The sequence below is a fragment of the Mustela lutreola genome, chromosome 1 (genome assembly GCF_030435805.1).
Source record: "Mustela lutreola isolate mMusLut2 chromosome 1, mMusLut2.pri, whole genome shotgun sequence".
In the NCBI taxonomy this organism is placed as follows: Eukaryota; Metazoa; Chordata; class Mammalia; order Carnivora; family Mustelidae; genus Mustela; species Mustela lutreola.
This window is the reverse complement of record NC_081290.1, coordinates 162,254,049-162,271,128: the sequence shown is the minus strand read 5'-3', so window position 1 is coordinate 162,271,128 and position 17,080 is coordinate 162,254,049. Positions and strand designations below refer to the sequence as shown.

General features: G+C 34.5%; 1 protein-coding gene across 1 annotated transcript in view; it reads left to right on the top strand.

Annotated features, from left to right (window-relative positions):
• ADAM7 (ADAM metallopeptidase domain 7) overlaps nt 1-17,080 on the top strand; it is a 131,765-nt gene that overhangs the window by 53,807 nt on the left and 60,878 nt on the right. Inside the window, exons 11-16 of the mRNA XM_059168838.1 lie at nt 451-581; nt 2,130-2,304; nt 3,980-4,069; nt 5,056-5,251; nt 5,661-5,763; nt 6,741-6,930. Of these exons, the coding sequence (XP_059024821.1) occupies nt 451-581; nt 2,130-2,304; nt 3,980-4,069; nt 5,056-5,251; nt 5,661-5,763; nt 6,741-6,930 (885 nt within the window). The remainder of the gene's footprint in view (nt 1-450; nt 582-2,129; nt 2,305-3,979; nt 4,070-5,055; nt 5,252-5,660; nt 5,764-6,740; nt 6,931-17,080) is intronic.

The window sequence follows — 17,080 nt, the reverse complement described above, 5'->3', positions numbered from 1 at the left end:
CTCATGATTACATTACATACAGTTGGGCAGTGTGAGACTGTAGTCTGAAAATATGAACCACACACATTTTTTATTTTTACCATCTTTGAATATCTGGCATATAAAAGACAAATCAATAATGTTTATTTATTAGGACATTAGTTTATAATTTTTAATTATGATTTTTAGCTATTTGTATGAATGAGCTTATAGAAATCCAGCAATGATTATTACTGTGCAACAAAAAAGAATATCAAAATGTTAGAGACACTCAAAGGTCATTTTTCCAACCTCATTATATAATTAAAGGAACTGAGGGCAGGACAGGGAGGTAACAAAGGCCACAGCGTCTCAAACAAGTACTAGTTAACCGAAGCTAGAAACCAGGTCTCAACAAATAGTTCAAAACACTGTGTGCTAAAGTGCATTAACTTCTAGAAATTTGTAATACACATCTTTTTTTGGCCCCAGGATCTTTTGCCTGACCTAAATGTAGTTGCAAGCAGAATTGCACATCAGCTAGGTCATAACCTTGGGATGAAGCATGATGATTATCCATGTACCTGTAATTTTGAGAGATGTGTGATGGATCGTGGTGGAAGGTAGGGTTCAAACAATGTAAAGAGTACATTTAAATATTTTGTGTGTGACTCTTAATTAGAACGCCATATTGTAGGGATATATAGATATTATGTAAACAATTTCTAATATATTCCATAAGGTCTATTACAAAACCAGCCGTGATAGGCTGTTTCCCTTTGGGGCTAAATCTTAACAGTTGGTAGTATTGGTCCTAGTGACTCTAAAATTCCATCTGAGCATACTGCAAAAATATACAACAATTAATTAGTAAATTATACTAAGATGCCTAGGAGAAGAATATACTCTATGTGCCTTGTTTTATCATCTTTGCCATAAACTCTAATTTATTCCAAATCTTTACTCAGATGTCTTTCTCAGCCAAGCCTTCCCCAGCCACTTGATTGAATTTTTCAATCCTGTCTCTAATCCTTTCTTCTTTGTTTTTTTCCCCCATTCTTAGTATTAATCACTACCTAATATAGTCTGTGCATTACCTACTTAGCTTGCTTATTATTCTATTCCTCCAACAAAATATAAACTTCATGAGGTCAGGTTTTGTCTGCATTATACACTGTTTTATCACACTGTCTAGAAAAGTCCCAGACATGTACTAGGTACTGTATAAATAATTGTAGAATGAATGAATGTCCTATATCCTCCCATCATACTGTGAATTACCACAGCCAGCTCCTAAACTTTACACATTTTTTTGAGGTCCTTCACAGAGAGCACATCATGTATTTCATATAAGAAAAGTGTTTATGATGATGATCAGCACTTCTATATATTGATTAAATGAGGTAAAATAGTGAAAGCACCCAAGTACAGTGCCTGCCATAAAGTAATAACTAATGACTGATACCTAATTTTATATCATCAGCTATACAATTAGTATTATTTTTCAGGGCCCATCATTCCAAAGTAATGTTTTTAAGCCTCTAAAAGTCCATCTGTGTCCAATAGGTACCAATAATGGCAAGGGAGTCAAAACAAAAGAAAGACAGAAGGAAGGTAAATTTCAGTCTTTTTAAGTATTTGCACTTTTCAGAAGGATAGTACATTTTTAGGATGTGTACGGTATTACTAAATAAATCATTTGTTTCAACAATGTTTATAGAGAATGACTTTGTGCCAGGCCCTGTGTTAATTAGTGCTTATTAAAAAAAAAAATGCAGTCCCTGCATTGAGAAGCTTGTAATCTTGCATAAATGATAAACAAATATATAGATTATGTCAAGAGGAACAAACAGAAAGTGATCTAGGAGCAGCAAACACATTCAGTCTAAACTGTGGGCTTCAGGAAGGACTTTCTGGACGATATATAGTTGTAGTATGTTCACTAGGATACTAGTGAATTGTGTGTTGGCTGTTTCAATAAAACATTTTCTATAATAAAAGCCCACTTGCTACTCTCCTATAGCAGTAAAGCAAAGTAGGAGAAGTAAACGGACTTTTAGAGTTCATCATTTTTATTTATTCTTTCTGAATCCTTCATTAAAGTTTCATAGCTGTTCCACCACTCTGCCCTGATAAAATTAGTCTTTATTTTTAATTCATTTAAACTCTAGCATTCCTGCACTAAAATTCAGTAAATGCAACAGGATTCAGTACCTTCGACACCTGAAGGATTATAATCCAACATGCATGTTCAACATTCCATTTTCTGATAAATCAAATAATCACCCACATTGTGGAAACAAGAAGTTGGATGAAGGAGAAGAGTGCGATTGTGGCCCTGTTCAGGTATTTGCAAATAATGTCTTTAAACTACAAAGTTTCTGCTCAGCTAGAGCCTAGGCAGGGTGGTGACCATTCATCAACCAAGATATTCCTTGTAAAGTTTTAAATAAAATGTGTTTTTTGTCTCATTTCAAAGCAGGTCATTGGTGTAGCTTCAGTGCAAGACATCTTACCAAGTCATGAATTGTGTATAATGATCTTGCTGGAGACCCCCTGTATCGCATTTGCCTGTTTTATATAGTAATCAGCCCTTCTTGTAAGAAAGACCCTTAGGTGTCTTTAAGTCTGATCTCATGCACAGTAGGAATTTGTTCTCCACAGTTAATCGAGCTTACTCAGTGCCTTATGAGGTTGGTCTATATCTCCAGCTGGACAGTTCATGTTACTAGAAAACTCTTGTCTTAATTGAGCATGAACCATTCTAACCTTCTACATATTTATTGGAGCTATGGTCTCTGGAACATTTAGAATATGCCTTTAAGAAAAATTTTAGAGTAATTCTTAATCTGCTTTCCTCCAACATCGAAGCTATTTCTGTTAAGAGCTTATCCTACAGATATGAGTCTTAGACAATCACTTCTCAAATTTTCATGCGTATATACATCACCAGGGGATGTTAAAATATGAATTCTGATTCTGTAGGCCTGAAGTGAGGCTGAGATCCTTTATTACCAGCAACCTGAAAGGATATGTTGATACTGCTGGTCAGAAAACCACATATGTCTACACTGTAGACACTACAAAATTCAAAACAAATCTAATAGTAAGTGAATCAGAGATTACATGATTGAAGTGGGAACAGTGACATGTAATGAGGTTGCAACACCTCGTTTTCAAATGTCTCATATTGAATGCAAAGAGGCTCTTATCTTTGGAAATTGATTTTTTTAGCTTATGCACATTCTTTAGAGAATGTTTCTATAGTTTCATTCTAATACACAAGGTACCTTATGTTATAATTTGCAGACAGTTTCCTTTGCAATTTTAGTTTTGTTTAAGCATATAGGGCCTATTATGCTAAATTATCCTGCTCTTACTATTTAATGATGTATTAAAAACAACAACAAAGTTCAACCTGAAATACTCAGATTCTTGAGGAAAATGTAAAATTAGGTCTTCAGAAGTTCTATTATCTCTATTAAACCTTTACTATAGAGAAGTAGCAGGGCCCTTCCAAAGAATGGAAGTTATCAAGAAAAATGGAAGGTCAGAAATGTCGGACTTTGTATGCTGCTGATGAAAATTCATTAGTGTGGTGTACTGAACAGCCAACTGGGAAGAAAACAAAATAAGGGTATCTGGGTACCTCAGTCAGTTAAGCCTCCAACTCTTGATTTCGACTCAGATCATGATCTCAGGGTCCTGGGACAGAGTCCCACATTGGGTTCCATACTCAGCAACAAGTATGCTTGAGATTGTCTCCCTCTCCCTCGGCCCCTCTCCCTGCTCACAGGCACACATGCTTTCTCTCTCTCTTTCTCAAATAAATAAATAAATAAATGTCCCAAAGACCACTTACAAGCAGTAGTCTTCATATACATGTCATAACCTAGGATCATGCATTTGGATTTAATGCTGAAAGACAAATTATAAATTATAAATTATACAGAACTATAACTTATTAAACAAGACCTTCACTACAAACAGTTTCTGATCTTTAATTTTTGATTATTGCCAGGAGTGCACCAATCTTTGCTGTGATGCAAACAAATGCATGTTGAAGCCAGGATTTAGTTGTGCAGAAGGAGAATGCTGTGAAGCTTGTCAGGTAAGGACCTGTGCCAGGACTGGGTTCTCCATTTTCAGTTTATTAAGTATACACAGGGGGACAGAATTGGCTGTCCACCGAATGACGCTACACTACTAATCCCAGGTTAGGGTTAGGCTTCCTTGTCCCTAGTAAATCCACTTCTGAGTTGTTCTGACTTCTGACTGGGCCATGCTGTGGCCTGGGAAGTAGAGAAGCAGGTATCACTTGGTCTTTTAGGAGTAGAGTTATATGATAAACATTATTCTTGTTGCTTTGTAAATCACTGCCAACCTATTTAACCTCAGCTCATGTGTGGCATTCCAACAATAGTAAACTAGAAGGGGAAAGATTTTACTGGCATTGGAGAGTGAGAGTGACTAGTACTGGAGATATATTCCTAGGAAAGGCGATCGGAAATCCAAATGACTCTGTCCAAAGATCTGAACAGATCTTTCTTTCAACTCACAAAGGAAAGGAAGTATATCTTAATCATTTTCAAATCTTTCTAGGACTCGTTACAGTTAAATGCATATCGAGTGGCTGAATAAGAAAGCATTTCCATGCACTTTCCTCCAGCAATGAGTCAGGGTATTTTTCCAGTTCATTCGGAGAGATGTGATTTCTTGGGAGTGGAGATTCCTCGTTATAAATAGAGAGGGATTCCCAGTTATATGAGTGTGCTGGAGATGGTATGTACCATCTCCAAGATAAACAGAACTCTTGCTCATTTCTCCATTTTATGTCCTTTCTGCTCTGCCCAATGCTGTTCTAATACAGATTTTCAAAAACACTGTCGTGTCATTCCTAAAATTACATAAAAGTCAACACATTTACAAATGATTATAATTCTCAGTGGAATGGATTAGAAACTCATGATCCAACCTTAAATTCTTTTTTTTTTTTTTTAAGATAAATTAAATGGGTCAAAATTCCTCCTACTTACTGAAACTTAACCTACCTAAATATGCTCAAGATTTATCAGTCTTTTTACTTTTCTTCAACAGATGAAAAAATCAGGGTCCATATGCAGACCGGCAAAAGATGAATGTGATTTTCCTGAAGTATGTACTGGCTACTCTTCTGCATGTCCTAACGACAAATTCCAAGTAAATGGATTTCCTTGCAAGAATGCAAAAGGCTACTGCTTCATGGGGAAATGTCCCACCCGGGATGATCAGTGCTCTCAATTTTTTGATAATGGTGAGAGACAATTACAGTGAATGGCTGATAAACATAATAGCTATAATTTCTGTTATTATCCTGTAACAATTTGGGGGCAAGATTGAAGATAATGTCATTTGTGACATTCTTCCCATATTTTACCTATAATCACTCCAGATATTACCTTTAATATTAGTTGCTATTACCTCTAATATTAATTAACTAGCTCAATATGTGGGTTAAAGTATGTTTATTCCATTTTTATATCCATATGCTTCTGTAAAATATCTTTCTGATACAATAGGATAAGTTTAAAGTGATTTACTTATCTCATTCTGCCTTACCACCACATGAAAATAAAATTTCAATTAGAAAAATAAGAAATGTTATGATTTATAACATTCAAGTTTTTATTATTTTACTTCAATCATTCCATTTTGGATCCTAGAGGTGAAAGACAGTTCTGATCTCTGCTATGAGATGAATAAAAAAGGAAATAGATTTGGATACTGCAAAAACAAGGAAAACAGATTAATTCCCTGTGAAGAGAAGTAAGTACCATGTAAAGAAAAGTAAGTGCCTTCTAAGAGTGTTTTTGCAAAATCAGAACTCTCTTGTTCTGACAGCTGCTAACCTCTTTTTACTGAGGAGGTTAGGAGAAGGGGGAATAAGGAAGCAAGCACACATTCCTGATTGTGTAACCGGCACATTTATGAGTTGAAGGCCGTGAGATATAAGGAAGAAAAATGGGAAAGAGTTAAAATTCTTAGGAAAGAAAGGGAGGAAGAGAAGCTACAAAAAATAGGAAAGAGCAGACAGGAGGAGGAAAATAGAGTGGAAAGAAAGAAAAGAACAGAGAGAAGGAAATAAGTGATGCCATAAAAAGAAAGAAAAGTAGAAGTTGAAATTGGAAGGGAGAAGTGGAAATTAGATCTGATTTTAGAAAGTATTAGCTCTGTCATTCTTCCAGATTTGTTATACTCAGAAAGCTTTTTTTTTTTTTTTCCTGTGCCACAAACAGGATTTGGACTAAAAACAACAAACAGAAAACTTGGTCAAGTTCAATTTTGTTCCTAAATACTCTAGGTGAAACTGGGCAGTCAGTTAACTTCCTCTTACTTCCAGTTGTTGCCCAATCTGTAAAATGGGTATTATAATAATATCAAACTCACTGTTTTTTTTTATGAGAACTAACTGATGTTCTCTGTGCAAGAAGGAATAAGAAAGAAATCTTAACAATTTGATGAAAGTTAGATGAATTGAAATTACTAATAAGAAATATTCTCCTGTAAATTTGAGCTAATATTGACTTGTGGGAATCACAAAACTATAAAGAAATACAATCCTTTTACATGTCCCAGAGTCAGGACTTTGTCTAACCTTTCACCCTGCCTCACTTGGTGCTTCTGCAGCCCATTGATAAACCCGGGTCTAGAGAAAAGTGACCAGGCCACTTCACTGACAGTCTCATCTCTATAAAGTTCTATTTCCTGGTCCCAAACCTGAGAATATTCTCCCTTTCCTTCAGAAATATCAAGTGTGGAAAGATACACTGCAGCAGAGGGCAGCATTTATCTCTGCCTGGTAAAGAAAAGATTAACCACCTTAAGAAGACTTCAAAGCTGAATGTCACCACTGAGTGCAAAACTTTTATTTTATACCAAAATTCTAAAGATTTGGGCCTGGTTGCTCCTGGAACAAAATGTGGAGATGGATTGGTAAGATGAAAGTCCTTTGTTATACTAAAACTTCTTGGTTCAGCCACTTTAAAGCATTATTTTCTATAATTGGTTCCTGAGGGCCTATATATGGCCTATATAAACAGAAACAAATGGGCAACTTTTTTTTTTTAATTGAGCAAAGTAGTAATAACACTATAATGAATATTCATTTTGTTTAACCTCTGTTATACAAAATGATATGTGAATGTTATAAGTGTTTTTAATTATATCTTACAGTGAAATTATAGACATAATTTTTAAAATTAATTTGACTATGAAATAGCCATATATTCTTCAATTGTTTTATTCATTCAGCCGTATTTTGGGGGCACATACTATGATGCCAGTGGCCATAAGGGAAACAAATGATGTAAATATGAGTGTACCTGAGAATTTCATAAATTAAATTACATATATTATGATTCAACACAAGTGCTTTCATAGTTCATTGGTGACCAATGAACTTTTGAGTCCAAAGGAAGAAGTGATTGCCTTTAGTTGGAGAACATGAATGGCATCTTATGATGCCATTAAATTAATGACATTTCAGCTTTGACATGACAAACATTTTTCAAGGCAGAAAAAATAACAAAAGACTTTTTAGAAAGAAATACTTATATAACATGCAAAGGTACAAAATGTATGGCATAGTCAGGAAACTGATCATTTCAGTGTGATTGGAGCTTTGAGTAAAATGTCAGAAAATGAAGTTTTCTAAAATAAGGCCAGATCAGAAGAAGTTTATCATTCCAAGATGAAAACTTTAGGACACGTACTAAAAATAACAGCCGACTCATCAAGGTTTATTAACACAAGAATATATGGAAAACATAATACTTTTCAAAAATCAGCTATTGTGAAATAGAATAGTTTCTGTCTGTGATATAGGTCCTCTCCTCCCATACCATCTCCCACAAACGTTACAGTTTCATTCATATAACGTGATCGAGAAATGAATTGAAAAACAAAATTCAGAATGAAAAAAGGGAATTAGAATTTACTTATTTAATGGATATCTATATTTTAAATCCATACACTTAACTATCAGTTTCCCATTAAAATAGTTAAATATTAAAATGATGAAGAATCTATATTTGTGAAATTTTAGGTATGTGTACAACCACATCCTAGAAAGTTCAAGGACTTTCAGTGAAAGAGTGTATGACACATCAGGTTAAAGAAAATACCAAACAATTTTCTGTTCACACCAGGTAAGAAAAACCATCCAAAAATACAAGCAGAAGTATGACTTACCCTTCATAGAACCCCATAATGAGTGGTAGGAGTTGAACAAAGGAATTTCTAGGGAAGCAGTTTTTCTGCATCTTGATCGTATTAGCATGTTGTGACCATATGTCACCACATTGAGTGCCTATTCTTTTAAGAGTAATCTTTTTTTTTTTAAGATTTTATTTATTTATTGGACAGACAGAGATCACAAGCAGGCAGAGAGGCAGGCGGCAAGAGAGAGGGGGAAGCAGGCTCCCTGCTGAGCAGAGAGCCCAATGCGGGGCTCGATCCCAGGACCCTGGGATCATGACCTGAGCCAAAGGCAGAGGCTTAACCCACTGAGCCACCCAGGCCCCCCCAAAAGTATTCTTAATATAGAAGTGTACCAATCACAATGGTGCCAGTTATTGGGTAAATTCATAAATGAGGGAATTCATGGAAGCAAATGCCAGTTTATAGAGGTATCACAAAGAGACCTCTTTTGGTATGGACTTTTCATCTCATTTTTACAATGAGGTACTTATAGACTTTTCATCTCATTGTTATAATGATACTGTTTTTGGATATGAATAAATTAAAATGAATAAAAACATTCTAGTTTCTCATAATTGTTTTTCTTTCCAGGTAAATTTTGATTTGGCATAGAAAATGAGGGCAAACATATCTCATTGCCCTTGAATGACTTTTTCCTTAGCAACATAAGTAGGAAAATTAAGTCAAAAGGAAAACAGTGAGAAAAGATGAAAAGGGAAGGATAATACATTGGAAAGGAAGAAGAATAGAGGTGAAGGGGGAAAAAAGGGAGAATACTAGTTAGTCCTCTCGGGGACAAAAGAATTGCTGCAACATGCCTCTGTAGTTTTACCTTTATTAAACACATAAAAATGGCAAAATCACAATAAGAAACATTTCAATGTTTCCTTTAGTTGAGACTGGAGTATATGAAAAGAGATTTACATGGGCTTAAACAGCATAATTCCAGTGTTCATTTGATCATGTATATATGAAAATCTATTCTCTAAGAATAATCAAAGAGAACAAATAGCAACGAAAGAATTTAACAGTGTGAACAATGGAGATTAATCTAAGGACTTATAGACAATAGTACCCTATGAAACAGACATTCATCAAAAAAGAGAGAAATCATTTAGGAAAGATGTTTAATTTATATTTTAATCAGATTTAAAAGGATATTAAATCTATAAAAATGGTATTATTTGAAAATCACAAGCACTGCCTTCAAATTACAAAATAAATCATAATTACTGATTTACATATAATTTGAGCAGTAAACCATGAAGTGTAGTAAGCCACAAAATATAGTAAATTAGAAGCTAAACTTCTTAACACATGAGAATGAATTCTTTAGAATGAATTATAAAGAAGAAAATGAATAAAAACAGGAAAAATAGTCCTAATAAATTTGATACAAATTTTTAAGGATTTATTTATTTATTTATTATTTGTGAGAAAGAGCAAGTAAGGGAGAACATGAGAGGGTAGAAGGTCAGAGGGAGAAGCAGACTCCCTGCAGAGCTGGGAGCCTGATGCAGGACTCAATTCTGGGACCCTGGGATCATGACCTGAGCTAAAGGTAGTCGCTTAACTGACTGAGCCACCCAGGCGCCTAATCTGATACAGTTTTAATAGAAATCCCAGATAAAGAAAACATAATATAGGTAAAAGTATAATTAAAGGTATAATAAAAAAATATCCCTGGGGCGCCTACTCAACGGGGAGCCTGCTTCCTCCTCTCTCTCTGCCTGCCTCTCTGCCTACTTGTGATCTCTGTCAAATGAATAAATAAAAATCTTAAAAAAAAAAACCCTGAACTGAAGAATGTATAAAATAAAAACTCAACTTAGTAAGAAAAATTCACAGAAAGATGAGCATAAGACTAACCTTCACAGCATGAAGTTAACAATAAAGAAAATGTTCTATAAGCACCAAAGAAGGCAAGTATCAGTTTTCAACAACAACAATGACAACAAAGTTATCAGGTTATCATTTTATTTATCTTCAAAAAGAAATGCCATAAGATAATGCAGCAAAATCTATGGACCGTTGGAGAATGGAAGTATTGGGACCCAAAACTGTACATACAGCCAAATAATTATTCAGTTAGTAGAGCAATAGAATGACATACTCACACACTTTATAACGTAAAAAAACTACAGTAAATTAGACAGCATTTATTTGCAATGATGTGGATGGAACTAGACGGTACTATGCTAAGCGAAACAAGTCTATCAGAGAAAGACAATTATCATGTGATCTCACTGATAGGAAGAACTTGAGAAACAAGACAGAGGATCATAGGGGAAGGGAGGGGAAAATGAAACAAGATGAAACCAGAAAGGGAGACAACCCTTAAGAGACTCTTAATCTCGGGAAACAAACTGAGGGTTGCTGGAGGGGAGGGGAGTGGAAAGGATGGGGTGGCTAGGTGATGGACATTGGGGAGGATATATACTATAGTGGTGCTGTGAATTGTGTAAGACTGATGAATCACAGACCTGTACCCTTAAAACAAATAATACATTATAGTTTAATAAAAGAGATAAATAAATATGAAAAAAATAGTCAAGAAAGTACTCTGATCAACTGGAAAATGAATTAAACTAAAAAGTTAAATGAGAAGGTAGAATATTAAGGAAATAGTTGCAAGCAAGAAAATCTATACTAATTTTGAGTAAATTCTAGTAATTTATATTATTATTGTGTTTATTATAAGAGTTTAAAGACATTGAATAATGAATAATAATGATCTTTATAAATTTCAATTTTCTAAAACAAACATATGAATTAAGAAGAAGAAAAATAAAAAATGTGACAAATGTCTTATCCTACATAAGAAGCTAATGTTTATTTGATCTTAAAAATGATAAAATAATTTAGATTTAAATATTTTAATGTAGGCTGAATCAATGTTTAGAAAACAAAACATATAGCTTTCAAATAATTGGAGAAAAATAATAAAGTTAACAAGGATAAGCTAAAATGTCTAACATTTAAAATCATATAAAAAGATGAAAAGAGTAAAATTAAACATATCTTATCATAATAAATATAAATGGATTAAAATTTCCCTATTTAAAATGTTAAAGTAATTTTTGAATTGGTGGCCAGAAAGAATTTTCAGGGAATTGCATCAGGAAGATGGTGAAATGGGAGGTGTCCCAGTAATATCTCCCCACAGCAACAATAATTTGGTAGCAAGCCATGAAAAAAGTACCTTTGTCAGAACTTTAAAATCCATGGAGGATCTTGCAAAACATTGGTGCTGTCAAAGACCAAAGATTTGTTTTGAGAAAGCAGGCCCATGCCTAGATGATGAGCTTATTGACCATAGTCCTGGCTAGACCCATAAACATCCATATCTCCTGTTGCTTGGGAACAACCCCATTTGGCTTTGCTACCACCAACAACAACATCTGCCTAGTAACCTACTGGAAGACACATCTATCCATATCCTTGGAGGCAGACCTGCAGATCTTGGTCCAAACACAGATCCTGAAGTGGCTGTGAAACTTCATTCTATTCCTTCCTTCCCAAGTGCAGTTCTAGACAATCTTCCTGCCCACAGAATTTCCAGGAAACATGTTGGTCCATGCACCCAGAGGCACCTTGCTCAATGACTCAACAGAAGCCAAGGACCCAATAAAAGATACACCCATTCATGCACCTAGAAACAAGCCAGCCATCTGACTCAGATGCTCTGGTAGACCCTTGTTACAGTGCCAGTCCACTTGACCAAGGTCACAGAGACAGTCCTGTCTCAGTTCCCAGGTACTATGCAGAATCCACATTTACCCAAATCCCTATTCACAGACCAGTAAACTGCAATCCTATAGACCAGATGATAGCTACATAACCTGGTCCTAGTCTCACTCAACTGTAATCCTGGAAGCAATCATGCCAGCCCAAGGGATACAACAGGAGGCTTTTACCCAACAAAATCAATCTGTAAAACCTGGGAAAGATGTCTGCTCCTTGAAATGCACAGACACCAATGCAGTAGTACATAGATCACAAAGATTCAGGCAAACATAATATCATCTGAAGAGAACTCATAAAGCTCTAGCAACTGATCCCAAAGAAATGGAGATGTAAGATTTTCTTGACAAAGAATTCAAAGTAATCATTTTAAAGAAGTTCAAAAGGATGCAAGGGTACACAAATAGATGACTAAATGGAATCAAGAAAGCAAAGCATGAAAAACATAAGTTTAACAAAGAAATAAAAACCATAAAAAAAGTGAAACAGAAATACTGGAGCTAAAGAATACATTATAGAAATGAAAAAGTCAATGGAAAGCTTCAACAGCAGACTGGATCATTACGAAGAAAAAAGTCAGCAATCTTAAAAATAAGTCACTTGAAATTGGAAAGTTGGAGAAACAAAAGAAAAAAGAATAAAAACTAGTGAAGAAAGCATATGGAACCTATATGACACCAATGACAAAAAATGAATGTATGCATTATGTATGTTCCAGAAGGAGAAGAGAAAGAAAAAGAGAGGAGAATAAAGATTATTTTTAAAAAAATGGCTGAAAATTTGCCAAATACTGGGAAGGATATCTACATTTAGATTCTGAAAGCTCAAAAGACCCCACGAGAGACTAGTCCAAAGAGTATCCAGAGATACATTATAAACCAACCATCAAAAGTCAAAGACAGAAAGAGAACTTAGAAAACAAGAGAAAAGCAACTCATCATATTATAAAACTATTAATAAACTTCTCAGTAGAAGTCTCACAGGCCAAAAGAGAGTGGGATAATGTACTCAAAGTACAAAACAAAACAAACAAATAAGTATACAAAACAAAGAAAGCCCTGCTAAGGGTGCTATATCCAACACAGCTATGTTTCAGAAATGAAAGAGAATTAAAGACATTCTTAAATAAAAGCTGAAGGAGTTCAACAAAACTATACCTGCCTTATAAACAGTGTTAAAAGCTGGGGCGCCTGGGTGGCTCAGTGGGTTAAGCCGCTGCCTTCGGCTCAGGTCATGATCTCAGGGTCCTGGGATCGAGTCCCGCATCGGGCTCTCTGCTCGGCGGGGAGCCTGCTTCCCTCTCTCTCTCTCTCTCTCTGCCAGCCTCTCTGCCTACCTGTGATCTCTCTCTGTCATGCTTCCCTCTCTCTCTCTCTCTCTCTCTCTCTGCCAGCCTCTCTGCCTACCTGTGATCTCTCTCTGTCAAATGAATAAATAAAATCTTTTAAAAAAAAATTAAAATAAACAGTGTTAAAGGGAACACTTCAAGTTGAAAGGGAGGATGCTGAGTAACAGCATAAAACATTTGTACTATAATAGTCATTAGTAAAGGTAAATAGTCAAATTCAAAATGCTTTAATACTGTGAATATAGTGTATAAATGTATTTTAACTCTAATATAAAATTTAAAAGACAAAAATTATTAAAAATAACTATAGCTATAATAATTTGATACTGGGTACACAATATAAAGACAAGCAAAATGTGATATCAACAGCATGAAATATGGAGGGAAGAAAAGTAAAAGTATGCCAATGATTAAAAAAAAATCTCTAGTAGATACACAAAAGATAAAGAGAAAAAAACATCAAAATATACCACTACAAAAAATCAGCAAAGAACAAAAGAAGAGAGGAGGAGGAAAGAAAGGATCAAAGACGCTATAAAGCACTCAGAAAACAATTAACAATGAAAACAGTAAGTTTTTAACTATCAATAATTACATTAAATCTAGATTTATCTATTCAAATGACACAGGTTTAAAAAACAACATCAACAACCAGTATCCAACAATATATGGCCTACAAAATACTCATGGTATGTTTAAGGACACAGGCGTAAAGTTAAGGATAAAAAATATTGCATGAAAAGGGCAACAGAGAACAGTGTGGCCATATTTATATCTGAAAAAATATATTTTCAATCATAAGTGTCATACAAAAAAAAACAAAAATGATCACCATATGATGATAATGGGCTCAATTCATCAAGAGGATATAACAGTTCTAAGTATATATGATATGCACCTAACATTAGAGGATCTAAATATATAAAGAAAATATATACAGAAAATATAAACAGGAAAGAGAAATACAATACAATAGTATGAAACTTTGATGCCCCACTTTCAACAATTTCAGAATCTAAATGTAGATATCCTTCCCAGTATTTGGCAAATTTTCAGCCATTATTTTTAAAATAATCTTTATTCCCCTCTCCTTCTCTTTCTCTTCTCCTTCTGGGACATACATAATGCATACATTCTTTTTTTGTCATTGGTGTCATATAGGTTCCATATGCTTTCTTCACTAGTTTTTATTCTTTTTTCTTTTGTTTCTCCAACTTTCTAATTTTCAACACAGAAAATCGAAAAGAATACAATGTGCTTGAATAACTCTACAGACCAAATGGACCTAACAGATATATACAGAATATTTCATTCAGCAATCACAGAATGTACATTTTTTCTCAAGTGTATTTGGACTATTCTCTGGGATAGATCATATGTTGGCCTACAAAAGAGTCTCAACATATTTAAGAAGACTGAAATAATATCAGACATTTTTTATGACCACAGTGGTAGGAAATTAGAAATCAAAACAGGAGGAACTTTGGAAAATTCACAAATATTTAGAAAATGAAAAATAGATTCCTGAAAAACAAGTGAAAAAGAAGAGATTGACAGGGCAGTCAAAAAATATCCAAGACAAAGGAAAGTGGAAACACTACATAGCAAACTTATGAAATGCAGCAAAACCAGTTCGAAGAGGGAAGTATATAATAATAAAAGCCTGCATTAAGAAAAAAGAAAAATTTTAAATAAACAACCTAATGTTATGCTTCAAGGAACTAGAAAAAGAAGAAGAAACTAAGCCCAAAGTTAGGAGAAGTAAGGAAATAAAGATTTTTTAGAGCAGAAATAAATGAAACAAGAAAGACAACAGGAAAATTTAAGGAAATTGTTTTAATTTTTAGAAGGTAAACAGAATTGAAAAACGTTTTTTTTTTTTTTTAAAGATCTTATTTATTTATTCGACAGAGAGAGAGATCACAAGTAGGCAGAGAGAGAGAGGAGGAAGCAGGCTCCCCGCTGAGCAGAGAGCCCGATGTGGGACTCGATCCCAGGACCCTGAGATCATGACCCGAGCCGAAGGCAGCGGCTTAACCCACTGAGTCACCCAGGCGCCCCGAAAAACTTTTTTTTTAAAGATTTTATTTACTTTATATGACAGAGATCACAAGTAGGCAGAGAGGCAGGCAGAGAGAGAGGGAGGAGGAAGCAGGCTCCCTGCTGAGCAGAGAGCCCGATGCGGGGCTTGATCCCAGGAGCGTGAGATCATGACCCGAGCTGAAGACAGAGGCTTTAACCCACTGAGCCACCCAGGCGCCCCCAGAATTGACAAACTTTTAAGTAGACTAACCAAGAAACAAAAGGGGATGATTCAAAAAAAATTATAAATGACAGGAGAATTACAACTGATATCACAGAAATAAAAGTATTATAAGCGAATACTATGAATAATTATTCAAGTTGAATATTTGAAAGAAATGGATAAATTCTGAGAAGCATACAATGTACCAAGACTAAATGATGAAGAAATAGAACATCTGAACAAACAGGAAATCAGAATAATAATTAATAATTTTCCAACAAAGAAAAGCCCAGGATTCGATGTTTTGTATGTGACAACAAAAGCACAGGCCAAAAGGCAAAAATAAATAAGTGAGACTATATCAAAGTAAAGATTTCTTCAGCAAAGGCTGCAATCAAGAAAATGAAAAAGTAATCAAGGGAATGTGAAAATTATTTGCAGGCCACATACCTGATAAAGGATTAACAGGTAAAAGTTAAAAGTAGTTCATATAACCAATAGCAATAAAACCCCAAATAGTCCAATTCAAAAAAATAAATGAGCAAAGGACTTGTTTGGTTATTTATACAAATGACCAACAAGTATATGAAAAGGAGTTCATCATCATTAACATTCAAGGGAATGAAAATCAAAGCCACTATGAGGTATTACCCCATACCATCTAGTTTGGTTATTATCAAAAAATAACAAATAAAAATGTTGGAGAGGATGTGGGGTACTCTTTTTTGAGTACCCTTGTGCACTGTTGATGGGGATATAAATTGGCATAGCCATTATAGAAACTGTATGGTGATTCCCTAAAAAATTAAAGATAGAACTACCCTATGCTCCAGGAATCTCACTTTTGGACACAGAACCTAAAGAAGTTGAAATTAGATCTTGAAGAGGTATCTGTGCTTCCATGCTCATTGCACCTTTATTTACAATATTTACAAGAGCCAAGATATGGGAACAATCTAAACGTCCTTTGACAGGTAAAAAGATAATGAAAATATGTAATATATAATATTATTTAGTTTTTTTAAAAAAGGAAATTATGTCAGTGGCAACAATATGGATGAACTTGGAGGACATTTCATGCATGCTAACAAAAACGAGTCACAAAAAAGTAAATACTATATGATCTCACTTATATGTGGAAACTAAAAAAAGAAAAGTAAAAGTCACAATCAGAGAGTTGAATGATGGCTGCTAGGTGGGGGAAATGAGGAGATGTTGGTCAAAGAGTATAAACTATGTTCTCAGTAAATTCTGAGAAGCTAGCATACATCTTGGTGGCTATAGTTAGATACTGTAATATATACTTAAAACTTTCTAAGAGAGTAAACTTTAAGTGTTCCAACCACAAAAAAGTAACTGTTTAAGGTAATGGATGTGTTCATTAGGTTGTTTTACATTTCGCAATGTATAACAAAACATCATAATATGTACTCTAAAGTATATAATTTTTATTTGTCTATTATACCTCAATAGAGTTGGAAAAGCATTTCCTTTTATGTGCTTTTTAGAAGAAGTGGGTAAAAATAAAAATAACAGGTAGAAATTAA